At 39.4% G+C, this 18,240-nt stretch overlaps 3 protein-coding genes across 6 annotated transcripts; 2 read left to right on the top strand and 1 right to left on the bottom strand.

Moving 5' to 3' along the window:
* The first annotated feature begins 2,078 nt into the window (after positions 1-2,078).
* fkbp11 (FKBP prolyl isomerase 11) lies at positions 2,079-5,577 on the top strand. Its single transcript, XM_054616094.1, has 6 exons — positions 2,079-2,493; positions 2,606-2,668; positions 4,023-4,110; positions 4,259-4,292; positions 4,456-4,526; positions 5,329-5,577. Exons 1-6 carry the CDS (start codon positions 2,359-2,361, stop codon positions 5,535-5,537), a joined length of 600 nt encoding a protein of 199 aa, XP_054472069.1. The 5' UTR covers positions 2,079-2,358; the 3' UTR covers positions 5,538-5,577.
* A 1,715-nt stretch (positions 5,578-7,292) lies between these two features.
* LOC129105670 (40S ribosomal protein S26) lies at positions 7,293-9,240 on the top strand. Its single transcript, XM_054616822.1, has 4 exons — positions 7,293-7,443; positions 8,427-8,604; positions 8,721-8,851; positions 9,148-9,240. The coding sequence occupies exons 1-4, from the start codon at positions 7,441-7,443 to the stop codon at positions 9,181-9,183; spliced, it is 348 nt and encodes a 115-aa protein (XP_054472797.1). The 5' UTR covers positions 7,293-7,440; the 3' UTR covers positions 9,184-9,240.
* A 3,345-nt stretch (positions 9,241-12,585) lies between these two features.
* On the bottom strand, positions 12,586-17,936 carry LOC129105739 (zinc finger protein Eos-like). 4 transcript variants are annotated; one of them, XM_054616916.1, is made up of 8 exons: positions 17,753-17,936; positions 16,655-16,712; positions 16,449-16,553; positions 15,827-16,081; positions 15,442-15,609; positions 15,195-15,344; positions 14,761-14,892; positions 12,586-14,113 (listed from the first exon to the last, which is right to left on the bottom strand). In XM_054616916.1, exons 2-8 carry the CDS (start codon positions 16,692-16,694, stop codon positions 13,227-13,229), a joined length of 1,737 nt encoding a protein of 578 aa, XP_054472891.1. In that variant the 5' UTR covers positions 16,695-16,712; positions 17,753-17,936; the 3' UTR covers positions 12,586-13,226. The 4 variants fall into 4 exon arrangements, with proteins under 4 accessions (XP_054472891.1, XP_054472889.1, XP_054472890.1 ...); XM_054616914.1 differs by having other exon boundaries at positions 17,770-17,936; XM_054616915.1 differs by lacking the exon at positions 17,753-17,936 and adding an exon at positions 17,323-17,503.
* Positions 17,937-18,240: the final 304 nt, after the last annotated feature.

The raw sequence follows: 18,240 nt of genomic DNA, 5'->3' as shown, positions 1-18,240 counted from the left end.
TAAAGGTCAAACGTGTCCCGTTGTGTTGGGCCTGTTCCATTGGTTGTATGCTAATTAGCATCAAGTTGAGCAATTTTGTGTTAACTTGAAATAAATAGAAATTACAAGAAAACTTTTGTATTTGTAATAAATGTAATTGCCACTGAGCCCAACACCCTGTTATATAAAGTTCCTGTTAGATGAAGTTTTCAGGAAATGGTGACTTGGTATACAGTATTGCATAACACTTGAGCAATACTTTCATCCAAAAATGAGGAACAAAGTATATTTTCTAAACTGAAGTACATGAAATGATCATTAAACATGCTAGAGATCATCTGTAATACCTTTACCAACTATAACCACAGACAATCTATCATGTGAATCTTAAAGCCCATAAGAGAGTTTTAATGCAATACTTCAATGTGACGATGGGATCAGCACATATTAAATAACAAACACTGTGGGTTTAAACCGCATTTACTCACATATCCACTTCTGTAATCTGAGGGAGGAAGCAGGTTTTATCTTTGGTTTGCACACAAAGATGAGTCATTCATTTCTATTTCAGTGCAACACTGAGACCGGGTTTTAATGTTGTTGATCATACTGATTTACAGGGAATCTGTATTTCCTGTCCTTTCAGCCATTTTAGTTATATTGACGGCAAATTAACAATGTTTTTGGCTTAATGTGACATACAAGGTTACTACCAGAGTTCGGTAGTCAGACATGAATTAGCTGCAAAGGGCTTGACCCTACAAGCAACACATTTATCACTGAGCAGCCTCAGTTTGTTTTAGTTAACGCCATCTAACAGAGTTTATTACCAAACTAACTTCTCTGCATGAAAAACTAGCTGTTGTCTAATACATGAGCATGTGGCACAAATACTGCAATCTGGTCCGGTTTTACTTCCACAATCTCCTGCTGGCAAACAGAGGACTTGAGACAGTTAGTGGTTCAAATGGTTGTATTTCTGAAGTTCATTGTTGCAATTAAAAGCAAAGGGAGGTGAGAGAAAGTCATGGATGACAGCAACACAGATGACAAAATTAAATTAACAGAGTCCGTGGCCAAACATGCTCTCTCTTCTTTAATGCAAAATATTTCGGGTTAATCCGTGTGATGATCATTTTTTCTGGGTTATTGCTGGAGATGTATGTGTACTTGTAGTGTTACATTTCCAAACTTCTGTTAATTAGGCTGTTTTTTTCTCTTTTTCTTATCAGAACTATGCTTCATACGTGACTCGCTGGCATTTCATGACCCTGTTAACAAGCCACTGAGGGTTTCTACCTGACAGGATTGTACGTTACACTGAAACTAAAAAAACTAAAAATAAGTGATGAAAGTGAGTCATAGGTGAATAAAACCTCAACATTTCTGGCAGTTTTCAGAACATCTAATTTTCTTACAATATCTAACAGATCTATAAGAATAATTTCGTTGAATATGCGTTAATCGAGCTTGTACAACACAATGTTTGTTTTGTTATACGTATTTGAGCTCACATTTGGACTATCGTGCAGTTATGTGATTTAAAAGGCCCTGGAAAAAGATTTTCCAAATCAAATTCTCAATGTGGTCCTATAAACACAAAACACCTCTGATTGTTAATTGATTTTATTAGTCTTGCTTTTCTTGGGGTTTGAAGCCATCTCATTTGGGAAATGGTGATGTAATGTACCACCAGGCACCAATCAGAGTTTAGCAAAATTTCAAAGTTGTTGGGCTGTTTGCTTTTGCTGCCATGACCAATGTCAACCAAAGCTGATGAAAGCACAACCACAAACAGATTACTTTTTTCCCAGTGTTCAATTATTTACAAGTAACAATGTGTATTACCCCAAACTTTCATTTGGCCCTTGATGCAGACATTTCAGAGACATTTTTTTTGTAAATGTTCTCATCGCCTTCACTGAATATGTTAACCCACTTATTTAACATCAGCTCCGGGCGGACACTGCCTGCTACCCATCATCTTCTTCACATGTCTGCGGTGAGGACCAGCATCGACGTGGCGTCTGTGTAGCCGGCTCTGAAGTAGGATGTTGAGCAGCAGCAGCGCCGGCTAGCCGCTGCGCAGCACCGCCCTCCTGCGCCTCTGCAGAGCACCGCTTCCGCTTCTCAGCCCCGGCAGCCTGATGGGATGCTGGTGGAATGCTTTGAGGCGGGCTCTTGAGGGAGACCCAGGTGTTGGGACAACGTCCACGGGCCGCGAGTCCTTATCGCTACAGTGTAATAACACCTCAGCATTACTCGGCGCTGAGCCATTTTGGACACAGGGGGCCAGCGCGCAGCTCTCTACTCTCTCTCTCTCTCTCTCTCTCTCTCTGTGTGTGCGTGTGTGGAAGAAACCTACGCGGAAGTTGTTGAATGGCAGCTGTTTCCCAGAAGTTTACAATGAAGAGCAGCATTTCCCTGCTGCTGCTGCTGCTGCTCGCAGCTTTCACCTGTGGACTCGCGCGGGGAGAAGACAGTGAAGCCGAGGAGCTGCAGGTGGAGACCCTGGTGAGTTCAGACAGTCACAGGCCTCCTGCAAATAACACAGCAGTTCTTAACGCAATGACACCCACTGTCCAATAAATGCAGCAGTGTTAACAGTTAACTCTTCTGACCCAAGGTGAAACCCGAAACTTGCTCTGTACTTTCCACGATGGGAGACACGCTGCGGATCCACTACACGGTAAAGTCAGAGACACGGTCGTCGAAACCAATAACACAATCCAGTCCGCTGCGTGCAGGATACGTTTTTATTATAATATGAAGGGAAACTGGCCCAGCTGCTGGTGAGAGCAGTGGTTGTCTATGTGGCACCGTCTGCGTGACCCATGTGCACTCGGACCGCTACGTTGGTGCATTTAGGAAGCACACGCAGATCTGCGGTTAGAAATGTCTCATCTGATTGAACATATGACAGGTTGTGGTTTATTGCCCGTCAGGGTGTTTTATTTTTGCTCTATCTCGTGGGCTTTTATCGCGCCTCTGATTTCACTATGGAGTGATGGGGCGGTGCAACACGTCAGCAATAAACCCAGAACCACTTCATCCATGCGTGCACAGTAGCCCCCTGGAGGCTCGGGATTTTCTGTCCACACGCATGTTGATCCTCAGGAATTTAAAAACATACAGTTTTTTTTTAAATTAATTGAAGATGCATAGGCACAGCAACACATATTTTAATGTTAGTTAATGTATACAACAACTGTAAGTAAATGTGTTGTAAACTACAGGGTTTCAAAGGAGACATTTACAGAAGACTTAATAAAGAAAAAACTAAAAATGGTAATACCTGAGAAGAACGAACTGGGCTGATATACAGCATACAGTAATGAACATAAATAGTGCCAATATGCCCTAGGTTTTGATCATTGTTTATTCAAGTAGTTGTTACATTCAAAACAACTCTACATATTAAATATACATAGGCTATTATGTTTACACGTTGTGCAGTACATACATTAAATAATACAATTACAATATTTCTATTATAACACAACATAATACAAATCTCAAATTGAATAAAAATCCTAGAATCAAACAATAATAAGATAACTGATAAAAGTATGTGCCTTCTTAGTTTATGAGAATTGACCTAAACTTTTTTTAATTTAAAGGTCCGAAATAGTTGTTTTTTTCCCTATAGTCAATCATTTTACTTAATTTTTAAATATTGTTTGAAATATGCTTATTTTCTTCCCTGCTAAATCTGTAGACATCTCGCAGGTGGATTATGTTAAATTTAGACAGAGACAGGGGAGCTGTTTCCTGTCCTTGTGCTAAGCTAACCTGCTGCAGACAGTAGCTTTATACCGACATGAGAAAAAAGTAACAATCTAGACACACGCTATGAGTGTATTATTTATTCATCAAAAATGCTAGGTGGTCAATAAATTCTAACGTATTATTGACATGATGAGTCAAATCCATCAAAATTACTCAAATATAAATACATTTAAACATATCAAGCTATGAAATCTCTCAGTATCTCTCTTTCATGTCACCATCTCATGCCTCACGTTGTATGTGTCACTGACCAGGGTAAACTGATGGATGGAAAGGTGATTGACTCATCGCTTTCTCTGGATCCTCTGGTGGTCGAGCTGGGGAAGAGGACTGTTATTGCCGGTAAATTAACAGTAATTCCTTTTGTGCTGCTCAATCAGTGTCACTTTGATTGGCTTACATCTGAGAGATAACTGCAGCCCGTTATGTGCCGGCCGAGGGCTTGTGCTCACTTTGCTGATTGACTCTTTCTGTGTGATTTTCTTATCAGGTCTGGAACAAAGCTTGGTTGGTGTGTGTGAAGGGTAAGTGAAAAGTAAAGGTCCACTGGTAAGAAAGAGCAAAGCAAAAGATTATCTTTTCAATAACTGCATGCAGTCATGAACCAATTCAATAACTATTGTCTTGAATTATCTGAGAAATACTTATTCAGGAAATGTGTTTTGTATTTCTCTTTCTATCATTCAGGCAAAAAATCAAAGCCACTATCCCATCTCACCTTGCATATGGAAAAAAAGGTTACCCTCCTACGATTCCAGGTACTGAACTAATTCTCATAAAGAAAACAAATTGGTGTTGAATGCAATGAACTCTGTTTCAATAGTACAGTATTTATTTGCAGAAAGTCCCAATTCTGTACATACTGAAGATCAGTGTTTTGCAATTCACTGAACAACACACACAACATGATCACATACATCAGCACAATAACACTAAACATTTTTAAGCATACGTCTGCTGTTATTCTAAAGTTTTCTTATTGTCAACAAATATTATGAAAAGACCAAAACCAACGAGGTGTTAGTCTGTGTATAGAGTTAAGCTTTACTTTTAAAGAAAGAGTCAATCATTTTTTTAAACAGCATCACACTAAAATTATAGAAAATACTTTTTAAACTGGAGTAAATTGTACATTTGTTGGGGACTATTTTCAGTTGAGGATTAATATATACACGCTAGTGAGTAATTACGCCAGGATGCTGCATGTGGGAATAAATCTAAATAAACTGCAGTGCCTGTGTTTAACTGTTTTAAATGTGAACATGGCACAGAAGAATAAGATATTACTATATTTGTTAGTTTAACTAATTGAATATCATATTTGTTGACAAGACAAGTGTAGAATATCACCAGTTGTTCTTTTAAATATAGGTTAGTCACCGATTTTTGTTTTGTAGCTGTAATTTGATATATATTTTATTTTGTATTTCATGTCCTCATTTATTATATGTACATGGTTTTATGTCCATAAAATGTATGTCCATTTAGATGGTTAAAAATGAAAGGATGTTCTTGATCAACATCTGCTTTGACCTAACATTGAACATGAACTTGTCCTAGGTGATGCTGACCTTGAGTTTGAGGTGGAGGTGGTTTCTCTAACACAGCAGACGTCGTGGCAGAAAGTGGTTAACGACGTGTTCCCCCTCGTGTGTTTGGCTCTGGTGCCCACTCTGCTCGGCTTGGTGGGACTTTACCTCTACAAAAAAGCCAATGCCGAGAAGCCAAGCAAAAAGAAGGCAAAAGACAAGAAGAGCAAGAAGAAATAAGGACAGGGCACAGAATTATTTAAATAAACTTTTAAAATTGTATTTGGGTTATTTTCATGTTTATTTAATATGAACACAGACTTTTAATATGTGTATCAACACCTGCAAATTGAATCAATTCGCTGTCTGTAAATCCCTGGTCAGTTATTGTGGGCTGAAACTTCTCGGTACAATTTGCCTGTCATTCAACCATACACAAAGCAAGCAAGGAAGGCATTTCTACAAGCAGACAGGAGGAACTGGGCATCAAACCACCAACCCTGGCTCTACCTCCAGAGCCACAATTACAATAAATAAAAAAATTAAATAAAATTAACCAATTATTAGAGCAGAGAGAATGAAAATGTAACATGTTCAATATAAGAAACGGTTGAGCCTTTATTACAGAACCATATAATAAAATACTAAACAGCTATGGGACATTGTGTTGAAGTGCAAGGACACTTACACATTCAATTTTTATGTCGGTCTCTCCAGCACTACATTGTCGCTGGAGCAAGCTGACTCAAAGCAGTTTTATAATCTCTTGAGGCTTTATTTGCATTTTCGCAGAGCCTTTTGAACCTTATGCAACAGGTGCTAAAGCTTGACCCACAGTGTGTCTGCTTGAACGTCGAGCCAAAGAAACGAGGGAGGTATCAAGAGACTATTATTATGGGATGCAAAAAAGCTGTCAGTCTTTTAAAATCTGTAGTTGAATTGATTTAATGAAACCTTTACTGCTTAACTTCCCCGCTACTTTGATGTCATCATGAGTGCTCATGGACTTTACTGTCCATTTTGCAGAGATGTTTGAAGTTACATCCAGTTATCTTCCAGTAGATAAACTTTCTGATATAGTGCCATCGAGTGGTCTCTCAAAGTTTTTGTAGTTAAAAATACAGGAAACGGCACACATGAACCTCTCAGAGAAACTCTGCCTCAACACAGCGCTATTCCACTCTTTGACCTGAAGCAGAACTGTAACTGTTTGTGATTACAAGAGCTGTCAAATCCAAAATATTAAATAAAATATGTATTCCACCTTCCAGGCAGCCTTTGGTACCTTAAGTATGGCAATCTTGAAATCCTCAAACTTGGATTAGTTAGGTTATCCAAAACAGTGAAGAGTATGTCTTTTTCATTTTCATAAAAGTTTAATTAAAGATGTTATTCTGACGTGGAAATGTAGTGCAGACTTCTATGACAACTACATTTACACAAAGTTAAACTCACTTTCAACAAGTTATCTAACTCAAGTCTGCAAATTAATTTTCATACCTTGCATTTGTTGCAAGGTACCTTGCATAAAGTTAAAATAGTTTGATATAATTCAGCTGCATGTTAATATCTGGTCACCGATATCTACCATTGTAAGCAAAATTGCAATTTACTTAAAGGTGAAAAATACGTGGCCAATATAAATCAGTGGAATTATTACTTTACATTTTTTTTGTCACAAATTAAGAACTGTGTTTCACCTATCCTTTTAAAATGTATTAATTTGATGGAAGATATTTATTATATCAAACTTGTATCTGTATTGTCGATTCTACGTGGAGAGCCGAAGAACATAGGTGGGCTTGTATTATTATACGGCGCAGCCCGATTGCACCGCCTCTGTGATTAGAATGAGGTAATATAGAACTCCGCTCACTCGGGTGACGCTTGTATGAAACCTTGACTTCCCTGATATCCCTCCGCGAATAGAGTGTTATTACATGTAATTTCCTTGAAGAAAATATGTATAATATTTTTTTTATTGAAACAGATAATTAAAACACATAACGTTGTATCAACAAAAATCAAACAAGAAATCGACGAGCTTATATTTTTGCAAAAAAAATATTTTGAGGGCGGAGCGGATGGCACTACTTTTGGCAGAGCAACCTCTTCCGGTTCTCTTTCCAGCTTCCCGTGCAACATGGTGAGTGTGCTTCAGTGGCCTCCGTGTGGCAAACACAGAATTAACAGTCGTTTTATTTAAATAATCACACATTCTTCGGTCTTATGATGTATTTTCATCACATATCTAAACCACAATGTGGGGGATAATTCTTGGATGTCACTTCAGTATGTTATAAATGAAGTCTGGGCCTAATGCTAGCTATTAGCATGCTAACCGTTTTTGTGCATGTGTTCCTGAGAACCAGCGAAGGCTAATGTTAACGTGCGGAGAATAGACAGCGAGGCCATGTGGATTAAAAACATATGTTTAGTTCTCACTATGATCACTTATCATTCAGTTGAATAAAATGGACAGCTTTACATTTTGATATATGTGTATTCCGTTTGTTGCAATGGTAGCCGACTCGAGCCCCCGCGGTCATCACACGCATACCATAATCCATGTTAAAGTGTAGAAGACACACGAGCCAATGGATGGACACTCCTACAAACTGAAACACAAATATTCCAAATTATTGTTTTGTATTAGCATTTTAAAGTAATCTACTGAAGTGAGAGGGTTTATCTTTTGATACCCTTAATTTTCTTCTCCAATTTTTTGCAAAAGCCTTTGGAAACAATGTAATTCAAAATACTCTGCAACAATTAAAAGTAAAACAGAGTTACAGTTTGGTATTTTTGTTAAATAAAAAAAAATATATATCCATATTTAAGATATATTTTTTTAATGGACTGTACCTTGAGGACATATGGACCTTTTTTTTCTTTTATCAAATAACTTAAGTGCTTAAATGCCATCTAAACACAGCAATCATACAAGATATTTGTCTAAATGGCTTGCATCTTAAATTGACACCAGTTTTCAGTACATGACAGTGTTTGATACCTGAGGCTGCGTGTTCTTTCTTATGTACCAAAGAAAACATTGATGGTCACTAGCCATTCCCAAGTGGTCCGGCTGTCATTTGTATGTCTTTCTAACTATGGTGTTTTGTTTTACAGACCAAGAAAAGAAGGAATAACGGTCGTGCCAAGAAGGGCCGCGGCCACGTGCAGCCCATCCGCTGCACCAACTGTGCCCGCTGTGTCCCCAAAGACAAGGCTATCAAGAAGTTTGTCATCAGGAACATCGTGGAGGCGGCGGCCGTGAGAGACATCTCCGAGGCCAGTGTCTTCGACTGTAAGTGTATTCACCTTTTTTTTTGTTTTTCATCTCAAACATCATGAGCTGTCTTTGTATTTTGACCCTGTTGGCTTGTCCTCATAATACTCACTCCTTTTATGTTCACTCTCCAGCTTATGTCCTGCCCAAACTCTATGTGAAGCTGCACTACTGTGTCAGCTGTGCCATCCACAGTAAAGTGGTGAGGAACCGCTCTTGTGAGGCCAGGAAAGACCGCACCCCACCACCCAGATTCAGGCCCGCTGTGAGTACCATCTACTGCACTGTACTCTGTGTTTACTGTCAGATCTGTTTAGTGAAGCTCTACAAAGTCCTATCCCATAGTGGAGCGTTTGCATAGTCATGGCAGGAAAAGCACAGGTGAAATTAATAACAGTAATGATGTGTTTTGTCAGCAAGTATTGTGCTGGAACTGGCACACATGAATGCAATGCAACCATTTTATTTATTACACCTGTTTGACACGTCACATTGTCCACAGTGAAAAGGATATATATCGTATTTAAAACTTAAATCTTTTTTTCTTTGATTCTTTTACAGGCTGGTGCACCAAGAGCTCCTCCTAAGCCCATGTAAAGCAGAATTTGAAGATGGTGTACACCTGAGGAATAAATTCAAAAGTCTTTACAAAAACTTGAATGTGTGAAGCTTATTGTTCTTTTAGAAATGACAGGCCTGTCAAGTATTTTATTTGGAATAGACTTTCTTACAGTACAAAATTTACAGTGGGTTTAAAATCAAATTATGCAAATGCATAATTACACTATGATACATTTAAAAAAAGCTCTGCAGTGTTTTAAAGCGATACAGACCATTTACATGATAGAAAGGTTAACAAAGATGGTAAAGTTGAAGGGAACGAAGGGTGCAACAAACATTTGACCACAAAATAACACAAAATTAGCTTCTTTCAGAATTATAGTATTGAAATGAAGACTTATTTGGTTGTCCTTGTATCTAAAAGGGAAAGTGGCTGGGTGTAGGTTGAGCAAACAGCATTGGTATCACATGCATCAGGATAAGAAGCACATTAATGTTAGGTGTAAATATTAATAAAAACAAAATCTACACCTGAACTAAAAAATATAAATTCTGCAAAGGATTAGCCACGTCAATAACTACTTTTGTACAATATTTGTCAAACTTTAAGGTCAATAAAGGAGCTGAGTCTAGTTTTACATATATCCTATCTTTGGCTCTGGCAAAACTGCATCACCAGAATCATTTTTTGTTCTTTTGATAGTCATTGGGTTTTTAAAAAAAATGAATGGTTCTGGCCAAGGTCATTGATTTGTGGTATTCTTTGAACTCTAATAATAATGTGGAGCCAGTTGTAATGTGCAGTACTTGCACCACATGATTAACAATTAGAAAGTTAAGCTTTACACTTCAAATGTGAGTGATTTAACTGTTGAGAGGAAACAAAATGCAGAGAAGACCTCAGGCCAAAGGCACAATAGTAAAGTTTACTACAAAGAAGTCACACAAACAGGAGAATAATCACACCTGGGCCCTTGTGTAAATACAAGCTGTTGCCTACGTCACATTATACACAGTGAAGTCAGATGTAATGGATGGGTCAAAGCAGTTTTTGCAATTTGATTAAATTGCAATGACAACTTTGGTGTTATAATCATTTAAAGTCACACTGTCAATGTTTTCTAGATTATGTTGTATCTGTCCTGACATGATTTAACAGTCTATTACATTAAGGCAAGATCATTTTATAATTAAATGAAGCATTTTTGGAAGAGAAAAATGTTAACAATTTAAGTGAGTGTGTTTATGTACTGGTGAGGATTTAGCCACAATGCACTGTTTAGTGACTTTCTCTCTTAAATGTAATAGTGTTGTGCACCAAAGTCAGCTTTTGAACACTCAATAGAAACAAATGCATCTCGACTTTAGAACTTGTATCAATTCTCAAAACAAAGGTCAGTTAAGGAAAAAAAATAATTAATATTTAATTTGAAAGGGAACCCCAACTGATCTTTTCAAATGTCTTCTGCACAACTAAGTTTAAAGATAAAGATTCCTGGAAAAGAAGACAATTAACATCTACAAGGTTCTAATGACAGAGCACTGAAAGGAGACAAAATATTACCTTGCATCTTCTTCCTAATTGAAACTGTATCTACAGATGTTTTACTATTTTTTTCATTTTGCCACTGTAATAGGGGAAAGTGCTCAACAGTAGTAAGTAGTGGTTCTTTGGTTCAGCCATGGGGGAACCATTATTTGGTACTGTACCTAACCACACTCATGGGGAAGTAATGTAAAAAAAAAAAAGTACTTTTTTTATTCCTCTTCATAAATAAAACATTAGAGCTTATGTGCTTTTAGACCACTACTTAAAAATGTGCGACTCCGTTTAGTGTATGACGGAACCATGACCATAAATATCCATTTAAAGCCTTGACTGATTCAGTGGTTTCTATTAAGCTCGCAAAAGACTTTTGAAAAGCGACATTTATTGATGCTGCAAAATGTAAACTATGAAAAACTCAAAAGGAAACCTTGTCCCAAATGTTAATGGGCTAAAGTCAGCTGATGGTTTTGAACCTTCCAGCATTTTGGTTATTCATTGATCCGAGTTTGTCCCAAACTTACTTTTGTGGTTATTTATAATGGGGATCATCTAAAAATGTCCTGTTCATCAACACAAATTAGGTATTGATTTTTGTTCCCAATTCTGTAATCCAGAGTTATAAAATTTTCCTGTACAACTTAATGTGCTTAAAGTCAAATATAAACAAAGTTTCTACAACAACCATATCTGTTAATTTAACATGTAAACAAATAAAGACAGACTCAAGAGCTGACTATGTTCTTATAACTCTCATATTCCTCTCGACTTACATTTCATTTCTGCACCATTTTACCACAACAGGATTAATACAAAATAACCCATTTGGAAATAAACACCTATTTCACTCTGTGGACTGAAATATGTTCCAAGTAAATTTAAATAAAATATATTTTATACATTTATTTGGACTTAACCTGTGAGGACGACAGTAAACCGCCACTACGCACTGCACTCATTCATGTCATAGCAGCATGCGCCAAATGCCATGCACATTTAGTCTTTGATAAATTAGCAGAATTAGTTCTTTGCCAACACATTAATGAAAATCAAGCCAACTTTTGAGGAATAGGAGAATAGAAATGTTGTGCAAAGCTATAAGACAGAGACGTGTGTCTAAAAAAACAACTTGAGTAAGTTGATTATTCTGTAACTCAAGATCTTTAACGTCTCCCACAATGACCTGATTCAAGGTAGGACAGTCGCTAGCTCCAGTCCTTCAGTCTGGTGAACAAGGTGTGATCATGGTGAAGAAAGGCACAATACAATGAGATAACACCAAAAATCATTTAAGAAGAAATAGATTAGTGTTGGTTTGTAGTTTGATATGGTTACGAAATGGAAATGTTAATTGACTTGAAGACCCTCAACTCTTCAGTAATCTCTGAAATTGTGGCAGTGATACTCGTATTCCTTTCCTTTTGAGAAAAACAATCCATCCGTTATCTCATATTTTGAGAGAAATGTTCAGGTCATTAATGTATTCCATAAAATAGTTTAATATATTCATAGTATTCTGGCAGGTATCAGTGCAACAAAAGCAGTCATAGAAAAGAAAAACAAACATTTTATACACAGCGCCACACAGCATTCACACAAAGGCCTTCATTTTCCACTTATTCAATTTACTTCAATAAAACAGGGTCTGTCACGTGCTCCCTTTTACACACACACACACACACACACACACACACACACACACACACACACACACACACACACACACACACACACACACACACACACACACACACACACACACACACACACACACACACACACACACACACACACACACACACACACACACACACACACACACACACACACACACACACACACACACACACACACACACACACACACACACACAAAAGTGCATTTCTAATTGACAGACAACCCCTCAAACAGTTTGACTTGGACCTGGTTTTTGAGTTTGGTCTGCACTTCACTTCTCATTATAAAAAGCAATCTATTACAGAATCCAACCCACCTTGGAAAAAAAAAAACTTTGCGTAACATAACATTTGTTAGGGAACTATTTCATGAAAGAAGTGCTTTTAGAACAATTGTAATTGAGCCTATAAACTTCACATCATTGTCTTTTATGTGTTATCTCTGTTAAAGTGCACAAGTAGGGACCACTTTCAGATTATGGACAAAAGTCAGATTTGTCTACTGTAATTTGCGCATCAGGTTTAAATCCTGAATTTTGGAGCAAGGCACATCAGCGGATTAAAAAAGTGCATTGACTCTTAATCTACTTTATAATACATTGAATTAAAAGTGCATCTTAAATGGATTAATTGTTCAAAGTGCATTAAAAGATAACAAGGACCCCTATTGTAATTTAAGAAAACACACATAAACGAGCTTGCCAGTATAATTACTGTACCAGTGCCTGTTTAAAATATTCATATCAGTTTCATGTCATCAGTGTCTTCTTTTGCTCATGTGCAGACCAAACCCACCCGGGTCCTTGTCTCAGTGTATAACTAGCTCTAGGTTAAAACAGGTAGACCAACCTTCATCCTCAGTCAAGGATGTGCTCACCACGGACAATGTGTGAAGAAAATTCATAGCGGTCCTGGCTGCGGTGGCCACAGATGTTACACTCAAAAGGCTGGCGAAAACCGTGGCAGCCCATGTGGATGGTAAACATGACATGGTCCAGGAAAAGCACACGGCAGTGCTCGCAACGGAAAGAGCGCACAGCTCGCCCCTCCCCATCGACAACCCGAAAGGACTCCCTGGAGGTGGAGGAGGCCGCTGTAGGTGGGCTTGGAGTTGGGGCAAGGCCAGGGGGCGGTAGGGCTGAGTGGCCTCCTTCTTCTCTTTTCACCTCCATGTCTTTGGCGTGGCTGGGATTGTGTCTGTTCCGACTCCTGTGATGTGCAACAGGAGGAGGCGCTGGATGATGGTTGTTGGGGTGATGAAGATGGTGCCCGTTGTTACTGTGCAGGGTCGGAGTTAGAGCGGTACTGTTGCAAGGCTCATCTGGCATGCTCTCTGAATCCGTAGAGTCCTGGCAACCGTTGCTAGGTGAGGGCGCGTGACTTCGACTCGCAGGCAGATCTTCATGACCCTCTGCTGCCTCCCTCCCCCCAACACCCGCGGCTCCAAGCCCAGCTCCAGTCCCTGTGCAATCCAGCCTCGGGCCTAGCGTGGCAGAGATGTGTATGGAGCTGTGGATTGGCCTGAGTTCTGATAAAGATGAAGGGTGAGTAGTGGGAAGGTGTAGAGGCCTCAGTGTGTCTGAGACACCTCCTCCTCCATTTCCTGCCACACCTGCGTATTCTCCTCCCAGACCAGTAAAGTGCGGGGTTTCAAGGTCACCTGCGGGCATCTCCCCGTCTTTATCCAAACCAGCGCTGACCTCATAATGTGCATCTGCAAGGTTGAGACGTATGTGCTTCTGTCCTGCAATAAAGAAACCCAATCTTATGATACTGTACTATAGAAGTCTGGGGAAAAAATAAATACATGGGCAGGCAGATTGCCCAGGTAAAGAACAGCCTGCAAAGTTATTTGGATTTATTTTGGATGACAACATTATGTTTTAGGTTATGATATAAGAGTTCAGATTCAAAATCTAGTTCATATTAAATTCCCTTCCAAAATGGAAGTATTTTTTTTTATATGACTAGACAACCCTATTCTTCCAGACAGGATTGAAGTACTGGAGTCAATACACAAAACAAAAAGCATTTGAATTACAGTGATTTTGTGAATAATAAGGTTTTTGACCATAAGGTTTATCACTGTTCACTTGTTTACTGTCTAATTAAACAGTTTGTCTCATTTTCACTGTTAGACCACAGCTCTCCTGCACCAGTTATGTGTAACTGCAATCTTTAAACCTCAAAACAAAGGACGAAAGTTCCCCACTCAATTCACATTTGGTTTGAATCTATGGCCAAACACACAGCTTGGATACATAAAACTGTGAAACCATGTGGACACAACTCGCACAAAAAGATCAGTACTATTGTATGTGGAATCCAATTCATCCAATTAATGCTGGTTTCAGTTTCCACAACTTGTCCGCACTGAGACAAATTGCTCACCTACAAATTTTTGTGGTGTGGATCTCTTGCGTTTGGTGATGCTGTTGGCGAGCCGATCGATAAATGCCATCTTGTCTGAGGAGGGTTGCAGTAGAGAGTCTGGTATAAACTCTAGCTCTCTGATCTCCTCTCCTGCACAGAGTACAAACAAATTGTAATGTTATATTGGGGGCTTATTACCCAGACAGCATTTATCCCAAATGTTTAAGTTGTATGCTGGTTTTCAATGTTTGGACAGAAAAGAAACTACGTGAGGGGTTGTGTGCATTACTTTGTTAAGGAGGTAGACTACATTTCTACACTAGATGCCACTACAATCCCTTTGGAGACTGATATTTACGACACCATTTTATAATTTTGCAGTCACTGTCTTATTTTAGAAAATGTGTTTTTTTTCCTGACATGTCAGCTCCATGAATGGCATGAAACCTTACCTGGATTCTGTACACAAGAGGGCTGCTGTGACTCCAGACTCTGTAAATAGCTGTGGCAGCGCTCACGGTGCTCCTCCAGGGTGCTCTGCTGCTTGTAACTACGCCCACAATAACTGCACTTATATGGCTTCCCTACAGTTGGAGAGGAAACTGGGGACAAGTGGGAGCATTGCATTATTATAAGCACATTATTGTACACTATCATAAGACAAAAAAAAATCAATCATCAGGTTTGAATTAGTCCTACCTGCATGAGTGCGAAGGTGGCCAGTGAGCGCATCTCTTCTTCGACAGGCATAGCTGCAAAAGGGACATTTAAAGGGCTTCTCCCCTGAGTGCAGCTTGATGTGGCGGAGCAGGTTTCCCTTTTGGGTGAAGGAGGCACCACACTGGTTACACTGGAATGGTCGCTCACCTGAGGATAGATCAAACCGGTCAACCCAACTTGTTTGATTCAAACTATAGTACGTTCTTGTTCTTTCACTCAAAGTCAATGCAAGTACAAGAAGGCCTTCAAATTATTATCCATCATCAGAACAGCTTTTTTCTGCCACTCAGTCTTAATTAATGGCTGGAGTTCAACTCTTCCCAATCAACATTATGTTCAGTTCTTGTGTCAATTGATCAGTCACCTGTATGGCTGCGTTTGTGCACCATGAGAACATTAGGCCCAATGCAGATCATTCCACAGATGTCACACTTGAGCTTTCCATTCGGCAGTCTGGTGGCTCCAGCTTGCATGGTTTCAGAGTTAGTGAGCTCCCTGTAGCCTCCGACAGACTCAGATCCTTGCTCTGGACCTCCATCCTCTACCCGCTCCACTCTTTCATCTTCAGTACTGCGACCTGGGTCTTCATCACTGTAAAGCTCCACTTTAATGGAGTTTGCTACAGACACACATGAGCCAAGATAAAGAAGGCCCTTAATTAGATTAGCTGTCAACCAACGTGTAGCCACTGAAGAGAAAGAGACAACAGAGCATGCACAGTCTTACTTGTCATTTATATACAGTAGGAATGTCTCAAATTGATATTATTAGATGTATTAAGTGCAATCTGAATAATAAATTCATCATAAAAATGTCTGTATATTTTTGCACCACATTTGACATATCACAGTAAGATTATATATTACTATTATATTTCCCCATTGTATATTGGGAGCTAAAACAGAAGTGACATGAGGAATAAATAAACTTTTGGGATTTTATCAACCATTACATCGTCTGTTTTGTGGGATTTTTTTTCCACTGACCACTGAGGGAGCGACTAGGGGAGGTATCCTTGCTGTTTGGGGTGCTCGATGTTGGACCTCCAAGGGCACCAGGAAACTCTCTTTCCATTGAAGAGTCTCCACCAGCTGCAACCAAAAAGGAAACAAAAGCAAGATGTCATTTGAACAACATTCCAACTAATGAAGGTAAGTATATCTGTGATTGAAAAACAAAAAAACAATCCTACCTGATATGCAAGACCGGCCATTGCAATCATCAACATCCATACTAGTTCAAGCTGAATACTGAAATGACAGATGTTTATACATCAATACAACAGGAAAACATACACTAGTTACAGGTATAGGTCCAATTTTTAACCCACAATATGAAATGAAAACCCCTGTTGCACGTCAAGGAAAATGATATCGCTTTAGGCATAATTCAGAGGGGTTCAGGATAAGAAAAGGAAAATGTTATGATATCACACACTTTCAATGACCCCAACATAGTCAAGCGTGAACGTCAGCCAACTACCATACATACTGACCTCCAACCACATTAAACTGTAACACATGCTCCTAACGCTGACAATACATGTGTTGAAGAGCATTCATTATACCAGGAAACATTTAGTCGATAACTACATGCTAAATAGACGCCAGCTCGAGCATTAGCACGGATCAGCTGGTTGACTCGGGTAGATTCAACGTCAGGTTAACCCCTGAACACGTTGATAAAGTGACTGGATGTTAAACCAGTCTATCGTGAGGTTAATCTGAGGACAATCATCCCACGTTTGACCAGAGAAACACTGTTTACTTTGACGTGTACATAACTGGGGCGTTGAGGTAACCTAAGTTCACAGATCGGCCTTGATGCTAACGTTAGCTCACTGCATGTGATGGACGTTACCGTTAGCCACGTTAGCTAATCTCAACCCTGCAGCACCAGCCTGCCATCCTCCACGGCTAGTGAGCGTTAACGGGAAACAGCTCGTCCTAAAGTCACAGCTTAGTAACGTGGGCAATGGCGCAGACATAGACCTGTGGCATCGAGTGGCTGACAGACGCTAAGTTTGACGTTTAAGTCTGGCTGACGTCTCGTTGATCGCTAGCACAACAAACCAGCGTTAGCCTGGACTGTGTCAGCTAGCTAGCACCACTCAATGTTTCCTAAACGGTTGCTATGGCACCCACCCCCTCCCTAATGCTAAGGCTAGCCAGCTAGTTGTGAGCTAGCTAGCCTGCTCTCCCTGAAGCCTTGGTGCTGACTTTACTTTTACAGCACAACGGAGGCAGACAACTACTGAAACAAAGTTATTTAAAAGTTGTCCGGTTCTTACAGTAACTGTTGCATTACCTGTCCCAGTGAGGTTATTCTGTGTTTTCATCTGCCTGGTTATGACGGCAGCATCTCCCGGCAGCATTTACCTCCAGCGCCAAACAATTTCCGGTTAACCATCCCTGTGGGGTTAACGCTGCACGGACCACGGGTCTGCATCAGCCCAACATCGGTCCACGTTGACTCAGCACGCAGAGACACACACAGGATAAATAATGACACAGTGGTGCTTTAGTTAAGACAGATCAGCTGTGCTTAAAGCTACAGTAGACAACATTTGTTTCTGGGGACAGTTTCAAAGTGTTTGAATAAAACTTCCTCATGTATTAATGTACAGTACCAGTCAAAAGAGGGACACACCTTCTCATTCAATGGTTTTTCTTTATTTTTATTTTTTTCTACATTGTAGATTAATATTGAAGACATCCACACTATGAAGGAACACATATGGAATTATGTGGTAAACAAACAAATGCTCAACAAACCAGA

Source organism: Anoplopoma fimbria, chromosome 17, assembly GCF_027596085.1.
Source record: "Anoplopoma fimbria isolate UVic2021 breed Golden Eagle Sablefish chromosome 17, Afim_UVic_2022, whole genome shotgun sequence".
Lineage (NCBI taxonomy): Eukaryota > Metazoa > Chordata > Actinopteri > Perciformes > Anoplopomatidae > Anoplopoma > Anoplopoma fimbria.
Note: the sequence above shows the minus strand (reverse complement) of the source record. Positions and strands in the feature narration are given on the sequence as shown.

Excerpts from the sequence above, each read along its gene's own strand:
- LOC129105670 (XM_054616822.1), top strand. Across the intron at positions 8,605-8,720 it reads CGAGGCCAGTGTCTTCGACT|CTTATGTCCTGCCCAAACTC; the intron begins GTAAGTGTATTC and ends TTCACTCTCCAG. Across the intron at positions 8,852-9,147 it reads CACCCAGATTCAGGCCCGCT|GCTGGTGCACCAAGAGCTCC; the intron begins GTGAGTACCATC and ends ATTCTTTTACAG.
- LOC129105739 (XM_054616916.1), bottom strand. The coding sequence starts at position 16,694 with ATGGATGTTGATGATTGCAATGGCCGGTCTTGCATATCAG. Across the intron at positions 16,554-16,654 it reads TGGCCGGTCTTGCATATCAG|CTGGTGGAGACTCTTCAATG; the intron begins GTAGGATTGTTT and ends TTTTGGTTGCAG. Across the intron at positions 15,345-15,441 it reads CCACCTTCGCACTCATGCAG|TTTCCTCTCCAACTGTAGGG; the intron begins GTAGGACTAATT and ends ACTTGTCCCCAG.
- fkbp11 (XM_054616094.1), top strand. The coding sequence starts at position 2,359 with ATGGCAGCTGTTTCCCAGAAGTTTACAATGAAGAGCAGCATTTCCCTG. Across the intron at positions 2,669-4,022 it reads CGCTGCGGATCCACTACACG|GGTAAACTGATGGATGGAAA; the intron begins GTAAAGTCAGAG and ends GTCACTGACCAG. Across the intron at positions 4,527-5,328 it reads TTACCCTCCTACGATTCCAG|GTGATGCTGACCTTGAGTTT; the intron begins GTACTGAACTAA and ends AACTTGTCCTAG.